Source organism: Harpegnathos saltator, unplaced genomic scaffold (genome assembly GCF_003227715.2).
Source record: "Harpegnathos saltator strain DR-91 unplaced genomic scaffold, Hsal_v8.6 scaffold765, whole genome shotgun sequence".
Taxonomy (NCBI): domain Eukaryota; kingdom Metazoa; phylum Arthropoda; class Insecta; order Hymenoptera; family Formicidae; genus Harpegnathos; species Harpegnathos saltator.
The window spans coordinates 33,520-56,777 of NW_020230610.1; the positions used below are offsets into that span (position 1 = coordinate 33,520).

Here is a 23,258-nt window from a genome sequence, read left to right on the forward strand (position 1 = left end):
GAGTCCCATAAGGCTCCTATTAAGTAGCAAGAACATCCATATATAGAATGTAATGCGTAACCATGTAGAACGGTATCCAGTAGTAATTTAATGATTCTGAAAATGAGAAAGATTCCCATTATCCCCGCACTGATGTTGCCGAAAATCAAAAATCGACCCCAGATTTTTTTCCAAGTTGATGTAGCTAATTCTTCTAATGAGTTTTCGTCTAAAAGGTTTGTGAAAGATCCTCCGTGGATAGTGGCGCTTTGTCCTATCATCGCTCGGGCCATTGTGTTGAGAACTGAGGGAAGTTCAGCGGGAAACAATATGTGATCTTTGAATTCTTCAAGGTCGTCTTGACTGTATATTCCGCTAGTGGCTAATGCTTCAGGGCTGGTATATTTCCATTCTGGTTTAGTCATGGGTTTCAAGATTGTTGGCGGCATGGAGCCTATCGGGTTTGGTATCATTTTGTACCAGGAATCTCCTAGTTGGTACATTACAGGTGCTAGTGAATTACAGTTAACTTGTGTGCCTTGTCTGAGTAGCAAATGAGTTTGCGGTGCCAAATAATAAGTGGTGTTCTCTTTTAAGACTGGTAATTGATTATAACAGTTAGAGCTTTGAGCAACCTTTACTTCCATAGGTACGCATTTAATAATGTGTATTACCTCTCCGGCTAATATAGAGGTATAACCCGGTGATTTCATAAGGTGATATGCGAATATATCCGGTGACTGGGTTGCTATTGCCAACGCATTTTGCAGCATTTTCTGTTCCAGATGGCACTGTTGGTATAATATATTTCGATAGAGCTGATTTAATTGTGTACGGAAGTGTTTTTCTATGTATACGAATTTTGAATTCATATACGTGAAGATGTCCGTATTCGCAGGATCATGTATCTTTTTGAAAATACTTAGATCAGTGTGTGTTTCCAAGATAAACAGTTTAGGATGCTCTGTTTTTATAAGGGGATATCCACAAGCTTTTGTCTCGCCTCTGCTTGCTAGGGTGAAGGTGGTGTCTTGTGTGGATATTGAATAGACTACTTGTGATTCCGAGTTGGTGCTTTCTTGTATCTTAGTTGCATATCCATCGAATAAAACTCCGTAACTGTTCTCTTTGCATGAGCCGTCGGGGATGGCATCCCAATAGGTGTTACCTCCCTCTATGTCGGTACAGTATCCTGTTTTTAATTCACAATGAATTTATATAATATTTATATAAGAGTTTTGAGGTTCGCTGAGTCAGCATGACGTAACACAAGTATACATAGAAATATAGTAAATAGTACACGTATATGCGCGGGGGAGGAGCTCCGCCCCTCCCCCCGCACACCCTCTCCACAAAACCTAACCTAACCTAACTCATAACTAATAAATCGGTTAGGGTTTGGTTTGGGGGGTGCAGGGAGAGGGGTGGAGCCTCTCCGCGCATATACGTATACTGTTATATATATATATACATCAATTTAATAGTAATCGAGAGTATTATACTTAGTATTAGGTTACATAATCTTATACTATACAGGGTGCACGATTTATCTGAAGACATTGAAATATTCCGTGAACTATGCATTGGATAAAAGAAAGTGGTTAATGAAAGTTGTTAGTCTCGAAGGGGGGACATCCAATGATACTAAACTCGACCTCCCACAACACCCCCTGGGGGTGGGGGTTGGGGGCAACTTTGAAATCTTAAATGGAAACCTCCATTTTTTATTGCAGATACGGATCTAAGCCACAAAATACGTAAATTTTGTCCGAAACTTTTTTTTTATTCGTGATAGATGGCGCTGTAATCGCAAAAAATTATATTTTCCGCAATTCTCCAGAAATGATCATTGGATTGAGAAATAAAAAATACCTGTTCAATATTTTTAAAGAACATAATAAAAGTTATTCCCCCTCCCCATCCTCTCGGGGTAGGGTGGGTAGTAACGTTCAAATCTGCATGACGGTTGCCCAGCGCATAACTCAATAGCAGCACGGGAAGTATTAGATCGTGATTACAGTGGTCGGTGGATTGGCAGAGGTGGCCCGATTAATTGGCCTACTGGGTCGCCTGATTTGACATCGCCGGATTTCTTTCTGTGGGGTTACCTAAAAGATAAGATTTATCAACAAGTGCCAACAACTCGTGAAAACATGGTAGAACGCATAAGAAACGCTTGCGCTGAAACTCCCGCAGATATGCTTCTATCCTGTGTACAGTCATTTGAAAAAAGGATCAATAAGTGTATTGAAGTTAAAGGTAAAAATTTCGAACACTTACTCTAATTAATTGAACAGTGAGAGGCAAGGGGACTCACATTAACACTAGTCCTCTGTTTGGGTCTATATGACCCGAAGCGCGTGGATAAAACGCGATTAAAGGCGTTGTATTCACTTATGTGATTCAATATTTTAGGTATGTGTACGAATTTTGGCCTTATTCACATACGTGAAAAAAGAAAATAAAATCTCACATATGTGCCGAACGCCAGCACGTACACCGTTGTCTCTGTTTTGGGTCATATAGACCCACCATACATTTTTCATACATTTTGCTTTCGCGCGCATAAATTCAACATTTCATATGTGAATTTACGCGCCATAACATTCATTTCAACACCGAAGTGAACATAACATTAGCTGCTTTGACATATTGACATATTGACACATCTATAAATATCTTATTGTTATTTTCGAGTTTCGTTTCAATTTGTGTATGGGTCGACTGTAATTCGTACAATTGTACCTAAGGATTGACGTACTTTATGACCTTAGAAAAAACGTAAATAAGGTATACTAGTCGGACATTGCAAGTCGCTAGTTGTACTCAACGAAGAGTCCCGCGATTGCGAGCGGCATCGATCTCGTGTAGTAGTACATCAAGTGATCTAGAGTGCATCGAACTGCAATTTCTTTCCTCATTCTTTTCCTCATTCTTTTCCTCATCCAAATATTATCGATATTTCAGCATGCAATGCGCTCGTTTTATACAAAGAATGCAACGCAAATTGGGTACATGCCGGTAAGAAATACAAGCGTCGTGAGTTCCTGAAAGATTTAGGTATGAAATTGGTGGAACCAGAGATCATGCGTCGGAAGAAAATGCCAAGGTATCAAAATCCTGCCAATTTGATAAGAGATATACGTAAACGGACGCTGGGTGAGCCGTCCATATCCGCTTCAGACAACATTTCGGCTCCAAAACGTAAAAGATGCTATATGTGCAAAAATGACAACAAACATGCAGAGATTTGCACAATCCGCAAGAAAACGATTTGCAAAATTCATTCCGATTTGTTCTGCAAAAATTGTTTGGAGTGAATTCACTCACAGAAACTCTATTTTTCAGCGATCTTATATTCTCATATAATTTTTGTTTCATGCAAAATGTTTATAAATAAATAATAAACAACAAACAAATATGTTTTTTGCGTTTAATTATCTCGTTCTACTTGTGTACATCGATAACTCTTGAAATTCAGGTAAAAAGTCGCTTTTGAATGGAAATTTGTATGTGGGTCATATAGACCCAAACAGAGACAACGGTTATGATCGTAAACATAGGACTAGTTAAAACTGTAGGACTGTTAAAAAAGCACCCCGATTTGTGAGAGGCAAGGGAACTCACATTAAAAAAGCACCCGAAGGGAACATAAAACTACTACGTCCTCGTCGTTGTTCCTGTGTAACGCTAAAAGTAGTTTCTCGGAAAAATTCAACGCTATCTATCACGAATGAAAAAAATTGTTTCAATAAAAATTTCATGTACAATCTAATTCTGCAATGAAAAATGTGGGCCCGCATTTGAGATTTGAACGTTATCACCCACCCTACCCAAAGAGGATGGGGGGGAATAACTTTTATTATATTCTTTAAAAATATTGAACAGGTATTTTTTATTTCTCAATCCAATGATCATTTCTGGAGAATTGCGGAAAATATAATTTTTTGCGATTACAGCGCCATCTATCACGAATAAAAAAAAAGTTTCGGACAAAATTTACGTATTTTGTGGCATAGAATCCGTATCTGCAATAAAAAATGGGGGTTTCCATTTAAGATTTCAAAGTTGCCCCCAACCCCCATCCCCAGGGGGTGGGGTGGGAGGTTGAGTTTGGTATCATTGGATGTCCTCCTTCGAGACTAACAACTTTCATTAACCACGTTTTTTTATCCAATGCATAGTTCTCGAGATATTTCAATGTCTTCAGATAAATCGTGCACCCTGTATATGTGTATTAACAGAAGAAATGTATATAAAGAAATTTATTGTATGTTCGGATTATCTAATGGATACATTAAATTCATAATTTCATAAAACTATCAATACGTTTGTCAAAATCGTATGCTTTTTTAAATATAAATTCTGCAAGATAATGCGTAAAATAATAATTTCGTATACCATATCGAGGAATTTTTGCTCGCATATCTCTTCACAATCTTTCTATGTTTTGTGTATGAACACCAGTCCCTAGATTTACAAAATTTCTTGAATGATTTACTGTTCTATAAGCATTATTTTCGTAATTACGCAAAATATCATATCCTCGTCACTGATCCATATGTATTATATTATAGAACCAGGTGTAATATATTTTTAATAACAGATAGCAGAGTATCAGCATGTTGATTCGGTACGGGTAAAATGAAAAACTTTTTAGTATCACGTTCTATACCACCAAAAACCCACTGTCCTCTAATTATACGTCCTGTATTATATTTTCTTTTTCCTACTTTGGCTTCATCTATTTCTACAATTTTATTCACTCCGCCAATTGGAATTTGTTTATCTTCAATCCATTGTTGAAGTAACTAGAGATAATTTAACAAATCAATGTAATATTATTCATTAACAAGCACAAATAAATAAGTAACAAGCAGTATATTACTTACTTCTCGACAAAAATTCGTCCAATCAACAACACTATCTTGATCTATTTGCAACTCATTCATAAAAAATGACTGTCGTTGTGGTTGCATCATTAGAAAATAGCCGATAAAACGGCAAATTACAGTCAAATCCATGTGCATTCTTGAAAACCATATTCCGTGAAATATACTAATTTTGAAGTTGCACGTTATTCTTTGTCGTTTTCGACCTTTAGTAACTTTATAATATTTGTTTGTGCAATGTAATAAACGATTTTCAAGTGGATTATTTACTTTTAATAATTTTTTACATCGCGGACACATTATCTCATTTCGAACGACCTTTTTTTTCACATAAGAAATTCCATAAACTGTCGAAATTATGCATCATATGTAAATATTCATGTAAATACATTTTGAAAATTTACATAACTCTTGGATTTACTTAAACGACCAACTAGTTGAACGATGAAAGAGCAACTGAGAGTAATAACACAGATAATACGAAACATACCAAATAAGAATATACACAATAGAAATAATCAAAACAGAACAAGTTTCGTAGTGCGGTGAATATATTCATATATAGCGCGTGTATAGCATGTGCTCATCCCTTAAATATATACACGGTGTCGGAAAATTACATTCTATTTATGAAACTTATTTTGTTAATTATTTTTTAACAAACAATGAGCGACGGCTAAAACCTCTTGAATGTCACTCAGTAAAGTATCCTTGATAATATATATCAATGACAAGCTCATTGGAGGTGGGTCCCCTAAACCACACTTTTACTCCCAGGACTTCCGAATCTCGCAGGTTACACTAGTCGAAGGTAAGAAAAGGTAAGAGAAAATATCTTATACTCTTAGTTGTATTCTTATTCTAATTGTGTGTAAAATTTATACCTGTATAACATTTTCAATTCATATTTACAGTACAACAGGGTAGTGGATATGAACAGTCGAAAGAACATCGAAGGGACAAAAGCGAAGACCAAAGTGTGTGCGAAGCGACAGCAAAAGCCGACACGGTCAACAATCAGGAGTCCTTATATAAATGTATTGAAATACTCAGGGAAAAGTCGCGTAATTATAGAAAATTTAATATTCTCAGGAGGGAGTCGAATATTCGAATTCTCCCACCTCCAGAAGGAGCCAACATTACTGAATATTTAGAAAATGCTTTTCGGGAAATCCACGATGACGTGGTAAATTCGGGTGGTGCGAACAACTACGTGGGGCTGACGCTTACTTATTCGGACTTAACGCGGGGGCCTGCGGGTTTATCGCTTCGTCCTGCTCGGGACTTGACCTACAACGAGATTTGGAATCCTGTGAATTCGTTAGCGCAGAGTGCCGGAGGTCTTGATATTTTAGAACATTTCAAAATTAATATTTTCAATGTCGCGGCACCTTCTGGCCGTGGAAAAAAATCATATAAACTAACTCACGAAGATATAGCGAAACGCTCGATCCTTACTATAAACAACTTTGGCAATTTGTGCTTTCCCCGTTCGCTCGTCGCTGCGATAGTGTACAATGAACGCGGCAATGTGCGCACAGGAGAAATACATGATAAATGGAATTCCGTGAGGAAGCAATATTCTATATTAAAACGAGACCTAGCGGTCGAACTGACACAGAAAGCCGGTGTTTGTATACCTGAAGAAGGGTGTGGTATTCCCGAAATCGAGCGTTTCCAGCATTATCTTGCCAGCAACGATATCGTGATCGTTGCTTATTACTTTAGTTCTTTCGCACGTGGTGCGCTCCCTATATACGATGGTAGCAGCGTACTCACCTCCCACGGGCGCGAAGCTAAAATGACTCTGAATATTATGTACTACGAAAAATTCCGGCATTACAATCCAATATTAAATTTAAGAGCTGCATCGGGCAGCCAAGGTTATTGTGTACGTTGTAATAGGGCATATAAGCCGGAAAGAGGGCATCGGTGCTCAAACGTATATCCACGGTGTCACGGCGTTCCAGCGTGCGAGATATCAGGCGTAGAACTAATACGATGTGTCGCATGTCAACGTGAATTTTACGAGTCGGTGTGTTTCGAGCGTCATCGAGCGCAAAAATCGCTCCAAGGCACTTCATCTTTGAGCATCTGTAATATCCTGAGAGTTCGCAGAGATTGTGGCCGTTTGCGAAACTTGAGGAACAAACACAATTGCAATGAGATCTTTTGTCATGTTTGCAACGCATTGCAACCAATGAATCATCTATATTATATGAAACCACTTCGATGCGACACTGGTTCATCCGACACGATGAATCCGCAGCGAGTAGGAAACGAAAACGTAGTTGATGACATTGACGAAGCGACAGAAACAAGTGAGCGCGTAAAAGGTTGCATCGCGTTTGTATTCTATGATTTCGTCAAGACGATACGATCGAAGGCACAGAAAACGTTAAAACTCACGTTGTCACGCTCTGTGTTGTGCAGCAGATATATGAAAGCTGCATGAAGGTAAATAATATGGCGTTGCGATGTCGTTGGTGCGGGATATGCGAATTTATATTTCGAGACAATCCGGTGAAACAATTCGTCAATTTTGTCACGAGACCGAGGAAGAGTTTCAAACAGATCATCTGCATCGCACACAACGCAAGCGCATTCGATGTGCAATTTATCCTACGGTACTTGGTCGAGAGCTGTAATCGGGTGGAACCTAAGCTTATTTTAAACAGTATGAAGATTATATTGTTAACCGTTGGGCAAACAAAATTTATCAACAGTGTTAATTATATGCCTATACGCTTGCCAGCATTATCAAAAACCTTCGGGTTAAAGGATACTGCAGGCAAAGGCCTGTTTCCGCATTTATTTAACACTGTCGAAAATCAACATTACATCGGACCGATACCAGATGCAAGATATTATTCTCTCGAAACAATGAGACTGCCTGAGCGTTATCGGTTTTTAGAATGGCACGAGGACATGGTGCGCAAAAACAGAATTTTATTTCCAACGAGAAATTGTGAGCTATTGCCGGAACGATGTCAATATTCTTCAACGAGCTTGTCTTGCGTTCCGTAAGATTTTCCTGGATCGTGGAAAAGTATGTCCGTTTGAAGAATGCACAACCGTTGTCTCTACGTGCATGAGAGTTTTTCGTAAAAACTTTCTGCGTGAGAAGGAGATAGATATTATTTCTTCGGGTGGGTATCGGCGTGTCAACAATCAATCCCGCAAACGCTAAAATGGTTGTTGTGGATGGAGCGCGAGCTCGGTCATACTATAACACATGCAATTAGATCTCGCGAACATCGCACATCGAAAGGGCTGCTCGTCGATGGGTATTACGAGACAACGTATCCTGCGCAAAGACACGTGTTGCAATTTCACGGGTGTTGGCATGGATGTCCCGCGTGTTTCAGGGTGAATCGTGATAGCCCGCTCTCGACCACCGTAAAAGGGGATACTATAGAGTCGCGATACAAGCAAACACGCGTGACAACATCTCGTCTACAGAAGCTAGGTTACATCGTAACGGAAAAGTGGGAGTGCGTCTTCGATCGGGAGTTGCAGGACAATCAACCGATGCGCGATTTCTTTGCGAATCACTCGATGTTAGAAACTGAGCCTCTCGATTCTCGCGAAACGTTCTTCGGTGGTCGGTACAGGGAACATCTTCACCCGGTGCGATATTACGGGTACGGAGAAGATACATTACGTAGACGTATGCTCCTTGTACCCGTTTGTGCTAAAGACTCTTGTGCTAAGGACACTTTTCCGCTCGGTCATCCGGACGTGTACGTGGGCGAGGAATGTTCCGCTTTGATTGTTATAGCTCCCGATTTTAACTTTAGCTGAGTGGAGGAGATCGTGCGGTGTAAGGTGCTCGCTCCGGGTGATCTTTTTCACTCTGTACTCCCATTTCGCGTTCGCGGAAAATTATTGTTCGCCCTATGCCGTAGTTGCTGCGAGACATTTTCTCAATCTCCGTACATACATAATAATCCGGCCGATCGAGAATTCGAGGGAACCTGGGCATCCTGCGAATTACGGAAGGCTATAGAGAAGGGCTATAGTGTCAGGTCTGTGAGCGAGATATAGAAATTTAAGATTTCGCAATACGACCCAAGTACTCGGTTAGAAGGTATGTTCGCGGGATATATCAACTGCTTTCTGCAACTTAAGCAGGAGGCTAGCGGATGGCCTGCTGAATGCACCGACGATAAGGAGGCCAAAGAGCGATACCTGAGGGAATATGAAACAACAGAGGGTATTGTTCTCGATAGAAACAATATCACGGTAAATTCGGGGTTGCGTTCGGTTGCACAGCTTTGCCTCAATTAGTTCTGGGGTAAATTCGGTCAGCGATCTAATCTACCGAATACCTAAGTCGTTAAGATGCGCGAACATTTCATGTCGCTGCTCACGAATCCCGAGCATGGAATCATAAACATATTGCCCGTGAACGATGAGGTTCTCTACGCCTCATGACGATTACGACAAGAGGCGCTTGTTCCCTCTGCAACTACAAACGTCGTAATAGCGGCCTACACGATGGCACAGGAGTAGAATAGCTACTAGGCCGGTTCTAACCCAATTTCTAAAAATTTTTGGCAAAACCGTTTTTTTTAATTAAATAGTTCTCGCTAATACTCCCTTTATTAATATAACCTCCCTAGAATTTTTGCTTCCATGGACTAGATGTGCCGTGACGTCACGAGAGAAAAACTCTCGGGCCCTAACTGCCTAGACTCGAACCTGGGCCCTCGCGGTTACTACCCAATGCTCCAAAGCTCCTAGACCACCGTCGCCTGTTGCTATTAGACGTCTAGTGAAGGTTCTTAGAGTGTGCACAATGACGTCACGAGAGAAAAAAATTGTCGGGCCCTACTGCTAAGACTCGAAACCCGGACCCTCGCGGTTACTACCCAATGCTCCAAAGCTCCTATAGACCACCGTCGCCTGTTGCTATAAGCCGTCTAGGAAAGGTTCTTAGAGTGGGCGTGATGACGTCACGAAAGAAAAAATAAGTCGAAACTAGGTCAGACTCTGGCCGTTCGTTTACTGCGCCATATCGAACGTCTCTCGAACATCTCTCCAACGTCTCTCGAACGTCTCACGAACGTCTATCAGACGTCTATCGAACGTCTATCTCACGAACGTCTATCGAACGTCTAATAACCATAATAAGCAAATAAAGAAGTATTTTCATCAATATAATTAACATAATTAACATAATTAACATATAAAATTCTAAGAAAGGGGATAAGAGGAACTTGGAAGAAAGGATGTGGTCTAAAGTAAAAAAGATGTATCATAATATATAACAAAGTAATTTATTTCTCAGAATACCAAACAGCTCAGAATACCAAACAGCTCATAGCTTCGTGCAAGATATCTTTCGAAGCACATGTCAGCAGCTCGCAATCAATAAGTGACTCACTGTCAAAGGCAGCGCTTTCACGTATCGCTTTTACCGCATTGCACATTTCGGTAATTTTTTTTTTCTCGAAGAACTTTTACAAAAGTTAGAATTCTTGATCTAACCAGATATGCCTGTTCAGACAACTGCGTATATATATGATCAATGCAATATTCATAAGTAAATAACTTGTTCATTGTAGCAGGACTCAAATACAAACTCTTAGAATATTGCATTAATTTTACAATTTTTGAACCATTTAGCTCAAACAATTTCACTCCTAAATTTTGAATCCGTAGCGGAAAGTACGATGGGCGCGCTTCCAGAAGTCGTCGTATAGCACCATGATTTTCCATCAGTTTTCCCCAAGTGTCCGTATGTAATATTAGTTCATTACCGCGATTGTCGCCGAGGACTATTTCCACGACGGAGTAGGGTCGATATTGTACATTGAGCCCAATTTCCAAATATTTATGAGTCGTTGCAGTCAAAATATATCTGCGCCCCAGGATGCGAGTAGCATGACATGGCTCAGGAATGCTATAAAAAATATAATGTAAATGTTATATACATTTAAAAATTTTGTCGGGAAAGTGCACACAAAGTACCAACTAAATTCACATTGATACTCATTTCTTACGTTCTATTTTGCATGGTGGCTCTTCGAAACACTTGTCGTTTTGTTTCCACCTGGGATGATCCTCATCCTCATCCGCATGTTGAACAGGCGTGTAATAATTTGCTTGTGCAGCGTTCACTTCGACATCGGACATTTTGGTTTACTGTATGTGGGAGCTACTGTCGAACCTTGTCTTTTGACAGAGCGACTGATGCAGGAGCTTCTTCAACGCAGGCAAGTTTCCCTTCGAGTTTCCCCCGCCAATGCTACATCCCCTCCATCGTTTTTTCAGCGTTCTTAACACATACACACACAGGCAAGTTTTCCCGACAATGCCGCATCTCCTCCATCGTTTTCTTCAGGGTTCTCAAAATTTCTAATGCACATATCAATATATCTTCTGAAACTAGATATTAATTCTCTGGCACAGCGTTATAACCAGTCAATTAAACAGTCATACGCCGATGAAATAATACCAGTCATAGCGCATCGCAGTACGACAGAAAATAATGCGCAGTATAGAAATGCGCAATATTTATACTTTTTATTACAATTTGTAAACGCTGCAATATAACGGTGCTGTGTATTACAATATCACATTTTGACCAAAATATTTTGTCAGTCGTCGACCCCCCAGACTGCAGATACCAAATCGTAGGTCTACAAGTGCTATTATGGTATTAGAAAGGTATGCATATCTTATCATAGGATGCATCCTGTGAAGCACTTAGTGCTGCATCCTGTGAAGCACTTAGTGCTGCATCATGTAAAGATATGACTATTTTTGGCTAGGTTTTCCGGGAGTTATTTATCGAAGATTGTTTAAAATGAGGGATTAGACTATAGAAGCGAACGAGCGAGGATGCTACCCACACCTCCAGCATCAGTCGCTTATTGTGACCTGTGTTTAAGTACTATCGAAGAAAGTAAAGTAGAAGGTGTCGTCGTTGATTCTTCAAATAATAATAACGAGAAGAGTGGCAAAAGTGAAGCATATAGATTTAATTTTGTATGTATTTCCCAGTCAGAGCTCTTTCACTATGGATCGCGAAGACATAGAGCATGAAGAAGTAGAAGACGAAGAAATAGAAAACGAAGAAATAGAAGAAGATATAAATCATATACTCACGGATGATAGTAATTATGATAGTAACAATAGTAATCAATTAGTGAATGAAGAAGTGAAGAAATTGGAAGTTTCAGAAATTAATACTTTGAGAGGCCAAACAAAAGTGTGTTGCATTTATTTTTCATATAATTCTGGAGACAATCTACGGTTCTGCACATCATGTTTTTTTGATGGTGTCCGCGATACAGTTACAGAAATATTTGCAGTGCGCGAACACATCACCGAAAGACACGATGCGATTGATGGTGTATTTTGTTCAAACTGTAGAAACCCCGTCTACCAAATAACACCATGCAATCTGTGTCCAATATGTATGCACTAATATGACATATTTAAAACAGAATTCTTATATATGGTACAAAACTTCATCCAATACACTATACAAGATAAAAGAAGCAGGAAGAATGTGATAACGATATGTGTGCGTGTGTGCGTGTGCGCATATGGAAGACAGAAGAGCTATAAAAAAAGTTCAAAGCAGAACATTCTATAGTTTAGTCGAAGACGAACAGAGTGGACGCCAGACTGCTGATACCAAATCATAGGTCTACAAGCCTATTATTGTATCAGATAAAGAAAGGCACGCACTTAGGCAAAGTCCACAACGAGTCGATATGAGTTTAAGACCCAGGAATGTGTTTAAAAAAGTTCGTCGAGGAAGTTTCCTGAATTTTGATAACGGCCTGTATTTTTTAGACGAATGAAGGGCTATAAAAAGTTCAAAGCAAAATATTCTATAGTTTAGTCGGAGACGAACAGAGCGCGCAGTTACAGTGTGTTTACAACGTTTGCTAGAAAAATGGCAGAATCATCATCATTATCATCCGTAGAACGCGAGCTGCAGAATCAGGTTGCTCGATTAGGCTCGCTAGACGAATACCTCGCATGGGAACAAAAGTGCGACGAGTGTCTCGAGTCATTGGAACAGCATAGCCGAGCCAAACAACCACGACTATCGGTTGGTTCAGCACACTCGATGGTTGCTCGTATACCGCAACTCGAGGGTTTAAAAAATACTTTGCGCAGACATTTCGTATACGCAGGAGTCGGACATTCGACACTTGTTTGGCGAGAAATCGATACAACGTTCAATAGTCGCATATCAACCGGGGCGATTGTAAATATAGACTATATCGACCCTCTTCGATTTCTCCAAGATGCGAAGAATATCGTGCTCGAGCATGTGCGATGCGTTATGAAGAGACACGGTAGCGTAAAAGTGAATACTGTGTTCAACGGTGAATTTGTGGCGGGTGATAAACACACGAACAAGAGCATCAATACGAGGAACGTTGAACTTTTTTCCACATCCGATCTAGACAATTGGTTCACGATGCGTATTATCGAACCTTAGCGTCCTTGGAAGAATTTCAGGAACGAGATAGCGGGTGGGCACTCTCACGCATACTCGATCTGACCGTTAACGTTAACAAGTACAAACCGATGCGTGCGGGATGTCACATCGAATTACCGCGCGAAATAAAAATGAAGCGAGCTGTGATCAGTGTGCAATCCAAGGGCAATGCATGTTTCGCGTGGGCTGTGGTTGCAGCGTTATGTCCAGCTGACAAACACGCAGATCGTCAATCTTCGTAACCACACTATACATCGGTGTTAAATATGCATGACATTGAATTTCCAATGCACATAAACCAAATTAAAAAATTTGAACGGTTGAACAATATCTCGATCAACATTCATAGTGTGGAGAAGAGATATAACAACACGACAAAGAAAGAAGGAAACGTGGTCGTGCCCATATGTCTCACGGAACAGAAAATGGAGAAGCATGTCAACCTGCTGCATATTCCAGATCCGCGAGATGATGATGACAACACTGGACACTTCGCGTGGATCAAGAATTTGTCCTGACTCGTCAGCTCGCAGCTGAGCAAAAAGGAGCACAAGAAACATATTTGCGACCGGTAAGTATACACTAAGAACGCAATGTATAATGAATAATGCGACATATATTAATAACAAAATAATGTTTTTCCAGATGTTTGCATTACTTCAGCTCGAGCGAGAAGCTGGAAAGCCATACCGTCGACTGTGAAAAAATGAATAACTGCGCCATCACCTTGCCAAACGATGATAACAAATGGCTCAGCTTCACCAACTACTGCAGGAAGGAGCGGGTCCTGTTTGTAGTTTACGCCGACTTGGAATGCATCCTGGAGAAAGCACCGAGGGAAAAACAAACGAGTTCGTATGCGTATCAACATCACAGCGTATTTAGTATAGCGTATTATGTACGATGTTCCTACAACGAGTCATTATCCGCGTATCGATGTCGTCGCGATCCGGATTGCATCTCGTGGTTTGTCAAAGAACTTGAAGAACTAGCACATCGTGTAAAGGATATTTTGTCTGCAAGTGTCTCCATGGAAACTTTGTCAAAAGAACAGTGGGAGACATTTCGGAACGCTACGCTGTGCCATGTGTGCGAGAAATCATTCGCAAAGGATGATACACGCGTGACCGATCATTGTCACCTGACTGGGCGGTACAGAGGTCCCACGCATTCCAATTGCAATCTAAATTACCAAGACAGTTATTGCATTCCCGTGGTCTTTCACAACTTATCCGGTTATGATTCGCACTTCATCATCAAAGATATAGCAACCGCGTTCGAAGATTCAATCACTGTACTACCGATAACCAAAGAGAAATATATTTCGTTTACAAAGACTGTAGGAAACATTACGGATAGTACGAATAAATGGAAAAATTGTATACAATTGCGGTTCATCGATTCGTACAAATTTCTTAGTTCTAGTCTCGATAAATTGGCGTCTTTTCTCAACCACGACAAATTAAAAATTGTTCGGTCCGAATTTTCAAATTCGTCCGACACGGATTTTGCTTTATTGATGCGAAAGGGTGTCTTTCCGTACGAATACCTTGATTGCGTGGACAAGCTGCAGGATCAGTGTTTGCCACCGCGCGAGTCATTTTACAGTTCGTTGACGGGTGACACGGTATCCGAGAGCGATTACGCGCACGCTGTGAACATCTGGCGGCGGTTCTCCATTCAAACCTTGGGTGAATATAGCGACTTGTATCTGAAGACCGATGTCTTGTTACTAGCCGATATTTTTGAAAATTTCCGCAATAGTTGTATCAAAAGTTACGGGTTAGATCCCGCGTATTATTACACTTTGCCTGGTTTTACGTGGGATGCTATGTTGAAGCATACGGGCGTTAATTTCGAATTGCTCACTGATATCGACATGATTATGTTCATCGAGCGCGGTATTCGCGGTGGTCTCAGTCAATGTTCCGGTAGATACGCAAAGGCCAATAACAAGTACATGCAGTCTTACGATCCATTGCAACCATCATCATACTTGATGTACTTCGATGTAAATAACTTGTACGGTTGGGCAATGTGTCAACTGCTGCCATACGCCGAATTTCGATGGGTTGATGATGATGATGTATCGAATTTCGACGTATCATCAATCGCGCTAGATTCACCCATAGGATATATTCTGGAGGTCGACTTGGATCCACAACATCTGCACGACGCGCACACTGACTTACCGTTCTGTCCGACGCGGGGCAAACCTCCGAACAAAAGGCAAGATAAGCTTCTCGCAACCTTATGCAATAAGCAGCGTTATGTGATTCATTATCGCAACCTGCAGCAGTGCACGCGTCACGGTCTTCGTATTGGAAAGATACACCGTATACTCAAATTTGCTCAATTCCCATGGCTCCGCAATTATATCGAACTTAACACGCAGCTTAGAACACGTGCGACAAACGATTTTGAGAAAAATTTGTACAAATTGATGAACAACGCTGTATTCGGCAAAACCATGGAAAACGTTCGCAATCACGTAGACGTAAAACTGTTAACAAAATGGGACGGATGATACGGCGCTGAGGCAATGATCGCGAGACCAAATTTTCATAGCAGAAGTGTCTTTTCGGAAAATTTAATTGCCGTTGAGCTACGTAAACTCGAGGTGAAATTCAACAAGCCGATCTATGTGAGTATGTGTGTCTTGACTTATCCAAGACCTGCTTGTACGAATTTCATCACGAGTACATGTCTCCCCTATATCAGAACAGATGTAAAGTAATGTACACCGATATTGACAGTTTAATCTACCATATCCAATGCGATGATATTTTCGAGCACATGAAACGCGATATTTCTAAGTTTGATACGAGTGATTATCCCGCTGATAACGCGTACGGTATACCGCTTGTCAACAAGAAGGTGCCGGGTCTGATGAAAGATGAAAATAACGGAGCGATTATGACGGAATTCGTCGGACTCAGAACAAAGATGTACGCGCTAAAGGTAGAAAGCAAAAAGGACACGAAGAAGGCAAAAGGTGTCAAGACCAACGTCGTAGCGCGAACTATAACGTTTGATGATTATATACAGTGTCTGAGAGACGAGGTCGAAAAACAACGTCGTCAGTCATGCATACGATCCAAAATGCACAAAGTCTACACCGTGTTCGAACTGAAAACTTCTCTGAGTCCGTATGATGACAAGCGGTATATCGTACCAGACTCAACAGACACTTTACCATGGGGACATTACAGGATACAATTGTAAACTAAAAAGCGATCATTGTGCATACATGTATATTGTAAAATTAAAGCGATCATTGTACATATATTTGTTTGTAAGAAATATTGTTAACTATAATAAAAGATGGTTTATTACAAGCTGTTTATAATAGGATATTGTAATAAAAAGTGTTTATAACAAAGAATTGGTTACAATACATTTTCTTTGTGTAGCCAAGAGTTGTGCGAATCGTCAAATCCCAACCATTTCACTAAAACCTTGTCGCCGCTTTTTCGCAACACCTTTTCCATGAGATAAACGTCAGGATTAGCAGCGCGATGCAGTTCGTATTCGTAAAATTCTCCGGCAATAGACTTTCCGCGAGAATCCTCAAGCAGATAGGTCGCTGGATTAGTTGTCTGCACTTTGACGATTTTAAACACTTCGGTTGTCCAATTCGGTGTATAGCCTTTTTCAAAGATGGTTTTGAATTTACTCACGCGTACCAGATCACCCACTTTGAATCTCGCAGGCGCAGCGATCTTTACGTTGTTGTAGACTGTGTGTAGGAACTTATCGGCGATCTCGGGTGTCACGTCGATAGGACGCATGCCGATAGTTCGATGTTTCCGTGTGTTGTACTCCGTGATAAGGCGCGGTAACGAGTCGATCCATTTGTATGTTCCATTCAACGTAAACATTTTCCACATGGTGTTCTTTAACGTGCGGTTGAATCGTTCCACAACAGATGCCTTCATTACCGAGTACGTAGAATAATGATTGATACTATGTTTTTTAAGGAGTTTCTGCAGATCCGCATTATAAAATTCCTTTCCCTGATCCGTTTGCAAATTTTTCGAACATCTTCCAGATTCTTGAAATATCCTGGCGAATACTGTCACTGCTTCTTTACCGCTCTTGCTCTTCATCGGTACAGCCCACGCATATTTGCTCAACACATTGATAACAGTGAGTATATAGTGGTAGCCTCTATTGAATCGCGAGTAAGAACGCATCTCTACCAAGTCAGCTTGCCAAAGATCATCATATCCGCGCACTATGACGCGTCTACGGGGAAAATATCTTCTCGCTGGAGCGTGCAACTCCTCCACCAACCGATGCTTTTCGTTACCGATGAGCTGCTTCTCTGAACTTTTCTTCTTTTTGTTAAATTTTGATGATTGCTTTGCCATTGCAGCTTGTGATGATCCGTCTCGCTTATGTCGATACTATATGTCAATTTAACTGTAATATTCTACTTTTATATTTCCCTTGATTGCTTTATCTCTCAGCGTGTCCAGTTTAAAATTTGGTCTATGTTCTCATGAATGCTATTCATGCTCTGTATGTTTTTCTTCCGGTAGTCTTCCAGCCAATCCTTCAATTTTTTAACATTCTCATCTACATAATGCTTCATCTTAACGTTACTCTCATGCAGTACAAGCTTTACAGCATTTATATTTTCATCGATATACTGCTTCTTCTCAACGTTACTTTCATGCAACAGAAGTTTTACAGACTTTATACTCTCATCCACATAATATTTGTGCGCAGCGTCATTGAAGGCTTCCGGCTGCGGTACATTATGTGTCACGTGCATTTTTGCATCGAAACATTTGCCATCACGACCTTTACTATTGGCGGTTAGACAAAGGGCATTTTCATGTACATATCGTTTGGTTGCAACGTTGTTTAAATGATATCTCACACCTGCAACACATTCTTCCACGTATTGTTTGGTTGCAACGTCACTGTCGGCTTCAGGTTGCGCTACATGTTGTATCTTGCGCGACTTTGCGTCAAAAACTTAGGTAGCATTTAAACAAAGGGCATGCTCCGTACAAGCGCGGGAAAGGCGCTGCAGAAAAAAGAAAAAAAAAACCTCAGAGACACTAAAATTACCTATGGGTGCAATGATTAACGTACAGTTGGAAAGACTAGCGAGGCGTATGCGTATATCTTTCTTTCGAGGTGTTTTCATGCGTGACACCTTACCGATAGATGGAGTACGTCAAAACGAGAGTGGTATTGTAAATTTAAACAACACAGAGGGACCAGGTACACACTGGGTGGCATATGCGAAAAGAGGAAATCGCGCAGTATATTTTGATAGTTTTGGTAATCTTCGACCGCCCAAGGAATTGATTCATACCTTGAGAGAGATATAGTGAAAATTGTGTACAATCGCACGTCTTATCAACATTACAGTCAGAGCATATGCGGACAATTGTGTTTACAGTTTCTCCAAACGGTAGACAATCGATATGGATTTAAATGACAACATTCCACTAACAGCAGTCAGTATTCGCTTGGCAGTTTGCGAACACGTCGCTAACGCTTACGTTGACTAGCAACAGTAGCACCCTTACGGTGAGCTACTTTCCCACTTTAGATTTGAGCGACGGTGATTACGAGCTCGGTTTAACGGATTTCGAAACATACAAAACGATACCAAATGTAAATTCGTCGAATAATAAATTTTACTATGGTGCTAACGACGAAGAAATTACGATTCCTGAAGGATCGTACGAATTGCGTGCCATATACGAATATTTAAAAAATGTAATTTCACATGCTCAAAAAAACAGTAAGTTCCAAAAATAGTCCATATAAAGATGACGCGAATGAATATCCTATAATAATTCGTGCCAATAATAATACGATGAAGAGTGAAATAAAATGCGCTTATAGAATACATTTTAGTAAGCCAAACAACATTGGCTCGCTTTTAGGATTCTCATCGAGTCGTGTATTAGAACCGCAACCGATGGTACGATCGGATGCACCGATTAAGATTGTCAATGTTAATATCATTCATATAGAATGCAGCGTTATCAGTGGTGCGTACAGTAACAATATGCGTGTACATACGATACATGAATTCTCGCCTAAGGTGCTACCAGGATATATAAGATATCGGAAACGCCGGCACATGTCATTTACCTACCAATCATCGCAAGGAGCATTACAGATTTAACGGTGCGTGTCGTTGATCAAGAAGGACAATCCGCTCGATTTTTCGAGGAGAAGAGATTACAGTTAGATTGCATGTACGACGGCGACGATAATAAACGCAATCTATGAAATGCTTGTGGTGAATCAAGTGGAACAGGAGAAACTAGCTGGAAATACACCTTTCACGAGACACGCAATTAGCCGTACAAAATCCCTCGTTCGAAAGAACTCAGCGCGTTGAACGTTGAATTTTTGAAATCTCTGGGATTCATCGTACGAAACGATTGAGAAAGATGGTTGACATTTTGAAAATTGAAAGTGAACCGGTCTTTGACGAGCGCATCGTCAAGATTGAGACACATACGTACAACCCATACGCTAACACAACGTTTGGTATATAGCGACGAGATACGAATACCCATACAGCAGCAGGATTTATACATATTGCCATGCGAGAGTTATCTCTATATCGAGGAGAAGGTGACGAAATAAGTTGCAGTCGATGGTGCAACTGTAACATTGGGATATAATTGCGTTGCATTCATGTTTGATGAGATTCGTTATGAACTGGATGGTGTGAGATTGATCGTAACAGAAACGTGGGAATAACTTCAACGCTCATAAACTATGTATCGATGTCTTCGGACGAAAATGCTGTCATGTCATGGGATGCGACTGACACTATTTCGCCGGACGGATACTTCAACTTTTGCGTATCACTCAGCGTGTTGCTAGGATTCTATGAAGACTACAAGCGTATAGTGATTAACGCGCGTCACGAATTGTCTATTACGATCGCGCAGCGACAACAACAGTCTACTAGGATCTTTAGCGCTGGATTCTAAGATTGAGCTATTCAAGATACAATGGCGAATGCCTCACGTAATCTTGAACGATATCAATAAACTTTCCATGCTGAAAACTTTGGAGAACGGACGATACTGAGTATGAGTTTCCGCTCGTGGGATCTGTATGAATTTCCTCTACTGCAAAGCACTACCAAACATCTGTGGACCATCAAAACTGCTACTAATCTGGAGAAGCCTCGATACGTTATCTTTGAGCTGCAGACTGGCCGGAAGATGTCATGTCGGAAAATATAGCTCGCTTTCGATGACTGCAAATTGATCAATGTGAAGTTCTATTTGAAATTCAGAGTGTTATCCGTACGACGACATGAATTTAGACTTTGCAAAAAATAAATGCGCCATACTTTACCGATAATGTATAGGCGTTTTCGTAAATCGTATTTATGGATGCGACAGTGCTGAGGTATGGTTAGCAATTACAGACTTTTCGACGGCTAGCCCTTTCGTGGTTATCGATTATTCGCGTCAAAATGAATTCCGTCAAGAGTGCCACTGTGGATGTGCGGATAGAATTTTGATGTAAGGAGAATAATTACCGGTGAATACTATTCGCATATTGTTCTCATCCTGCACCGATCGTGTAGTTGAATACAGCCCGCTAACCAACATAGTGCGCAAACTCAACTAACATTAGAAAGTATGTACGAGAAAAGAATATAATACATGAGAAAGTATGCACTAGAAAAGAATNATACCAAACAGCTCATAGCTTCGTGCAAGATATCTTTCGAAGCACATGTCAGCAGCTCGCAATCAATAAGTGACTCACTGTCAAAGGCAGCGCTTTCACGTATCGCTTTTACCGCATTGCACATTTCGGTAATTTTTTTTCTCGAAGAACTTTTACAAAAGTTAGAATTCTTGATCTAACCAGATATGCCTGTTCAGACAACTGCGTATATATATGATCAATGCAATATTCATAAGTAAATAACTTGTTCATTGTAGCAGGACTCAAATACAAACTCTTAGAAGATTGCATTAATTTTACAATTTTTGAACCATTTAGCTCAAACAATTTCACTCCTAAATTTTGAATCCGTAGCGGAAAGTACGATGGGCGCGCTTCCAGAAGTCGTCGTATAGCACCACGATTTTCCATCAGTTTTCCCCAAGTGTCGTATGTAATATTAGTTCATTACCGCGATTGTCGCCGAGACTATTTCCACGACGGGGTAGGGTCGATATTGTACATTGAGTCCAATTTCCAAATATTTATGAGTCGTTGCAGTCAAAATATATCTGCGCCCCAGGATGCGAGTAGCATGACATGGCTCAGGAATGCTATAAAAAATACAATGTAAATGTTATATACATTTAAAAATTTTGTCGGGAAAGTGCACACAAAGTACCAACTAAATTCACATTGATACTCATCTTACGTTCTATTTGCATGGTGGCTCTCGAAACATTGTCGTTTTGTTTCCACCTGGGATGATCCTCATCCTCATCCGCATGTTGAACAGGCGTGTAATAATTTGCTTGTGCAGCGTTCACTTCGACATCGGACATTTTGGTTTACTGTATGTGGAGCTACTGTCGAACCTTGTCTTTTGACAGAGCGACTGATGCAGGAGCTTCTTCAACGCAGGCAAGTTTCCCTCGAGTTTCCCCGCCAATGCTACATCCCCTCCATCGTTTTTTCAGCGTTCTAACACATACACACACAGGCAAGTTTCCCGACAATGCCGCATCTCCTCCATCGTTTTCTTCAGGGTTCTCAAATTTCTAATGCACATATCAATATATCTTCTGAAACTAGATATTAATTCTCTGGCACAGCGTTATAACCAGTCAATTAAACAGTCATACCGATGAAATAATACCAGTCATAGCGCATCGCAGTACGACAGAAAATAATGCGCAGTATAGAAATGCGCAATATTTATACTTTTATTACAATTTGTAAACGCTGCAATATAACGGTGTTGTGTATTACAATATCACATTTTGACCAAAATATTTTGTCAGTCGTCGACCCCCCAGACTGCAGATACCAAATCGTAGGTCTACAAGTGCTATTATGGTATTAGAAAGGTATGCATATCTTATCATAGATGCATCCTGTGAAGCAAGTGCTGCATCCTGTGAAGCACTTAGTGCTGCATCATGTAAAGATATGACTATTTTTGGCTAGGTTTTCCGGGAGTTATTTATCGAAGATTGTTTAAAATGAGGGATTAGACTATAGAAGCGAACGAGCGAGGATGCTACCCACACCTCCAGCATCAGTCGCTTATTGTGACCTGTGTTTAAGTACTATCGAAGAAAGTAAAGTAGAAGGTGTCGTCGTTGATTCTTCAAATAATAATAACGAGAAGAGTGGCAAAAGTGAAGCATATAGATTTAATTTTGTATGTATTTACCAGTCAGAGCTCTTTCACTATGGATCGCGAAACATAGAGCATGAAGAAGTAGAAGACGAAGAAATAGAAAACGAAGAAATAGAAGAAGATATAATCATATACTCACGGATGATAGTAATTATGATAGTAACAATAGTAATCAATTAGTGAATGAAAAGTGAAGAAATTGGAAGTTTCAGAAATTAATACTTTGAGAGGCCAAACAAAAGTGTGTTGCATTTATTTTTCATATAATTCTGGAGACAATCTACGGTTCTGCACATCATGTTTTTTTGATGGTGTCCGCGATACAGTTACAGAAATATTTGCAGTGCGCAAACACATCACCGAAAGACACGATGCGATTGATGGTGTATTTTGTTCAAACTGTAGAAACCCCGTCTACCAAATAACACCATGCAATCTGTGTCCAATATGTATGCACTAATATGACATATTTAAAACAGAATTCTTATATACGGTACAAAACTTCATCCAATACACTATACAAGATAAAAGAAGCAGGAAGAATGTGATAACGATATGTGTGCGTGTGTGCGTGTGCGCA

General features: G+C 40.3%; 2 protein-coding genes and 1 pseudogene across 2 annotated transcripts in view; 1 reads left to right on the plus strand and 2 right to left on the minus strand.

Moving 5' to 3' along the window:
• Positions 1-1,014: 1,014 nt before the first annotated feature.
• Atg4a (Autophagy-related 4a) overlaps positions 1,015-23,258 on the minus strand; it is a 456,226-nt gene continuing 433,982 nt past the window's right edge. The window contains exon 11 of the mRNA XM_025306187.1: positions 1,015-1,171. Within this exon, the coding sequence (XP_025161972.1) occupies positions 1,170-1,171 (2 nt within the window). The 3' untranslated portion in view covers positions 1,015-1,169. The remainder of the gene's footprint in view (positions 1,172-23,258) is intronic.
• LOC112590243 (uncharacterized) lies at positions 10,099-10,940 on the minus strand. Its single transcript, XM_025306190.1, has 2 exons — positions 10,880-10,940; positions 10,099-10,779 (listed from the first exon to the last, which is right to left on the minus strand). The coding sequence occupies exons 1-2, from the start codon at positions 10,891-10,893 to the stop codon at positions 10,278-10,280; spliced, it is 516 nt and encodes a 171-aa protein (XP_025161975.1). The 5' UTR covers positions 10,894-10,940; the 3' UTR covers positions 10,099-10,277.
• LOC112590244 (uncharacterized) lies at positions 13,425-13,916 on the plus strand (annotated as a pseudogene).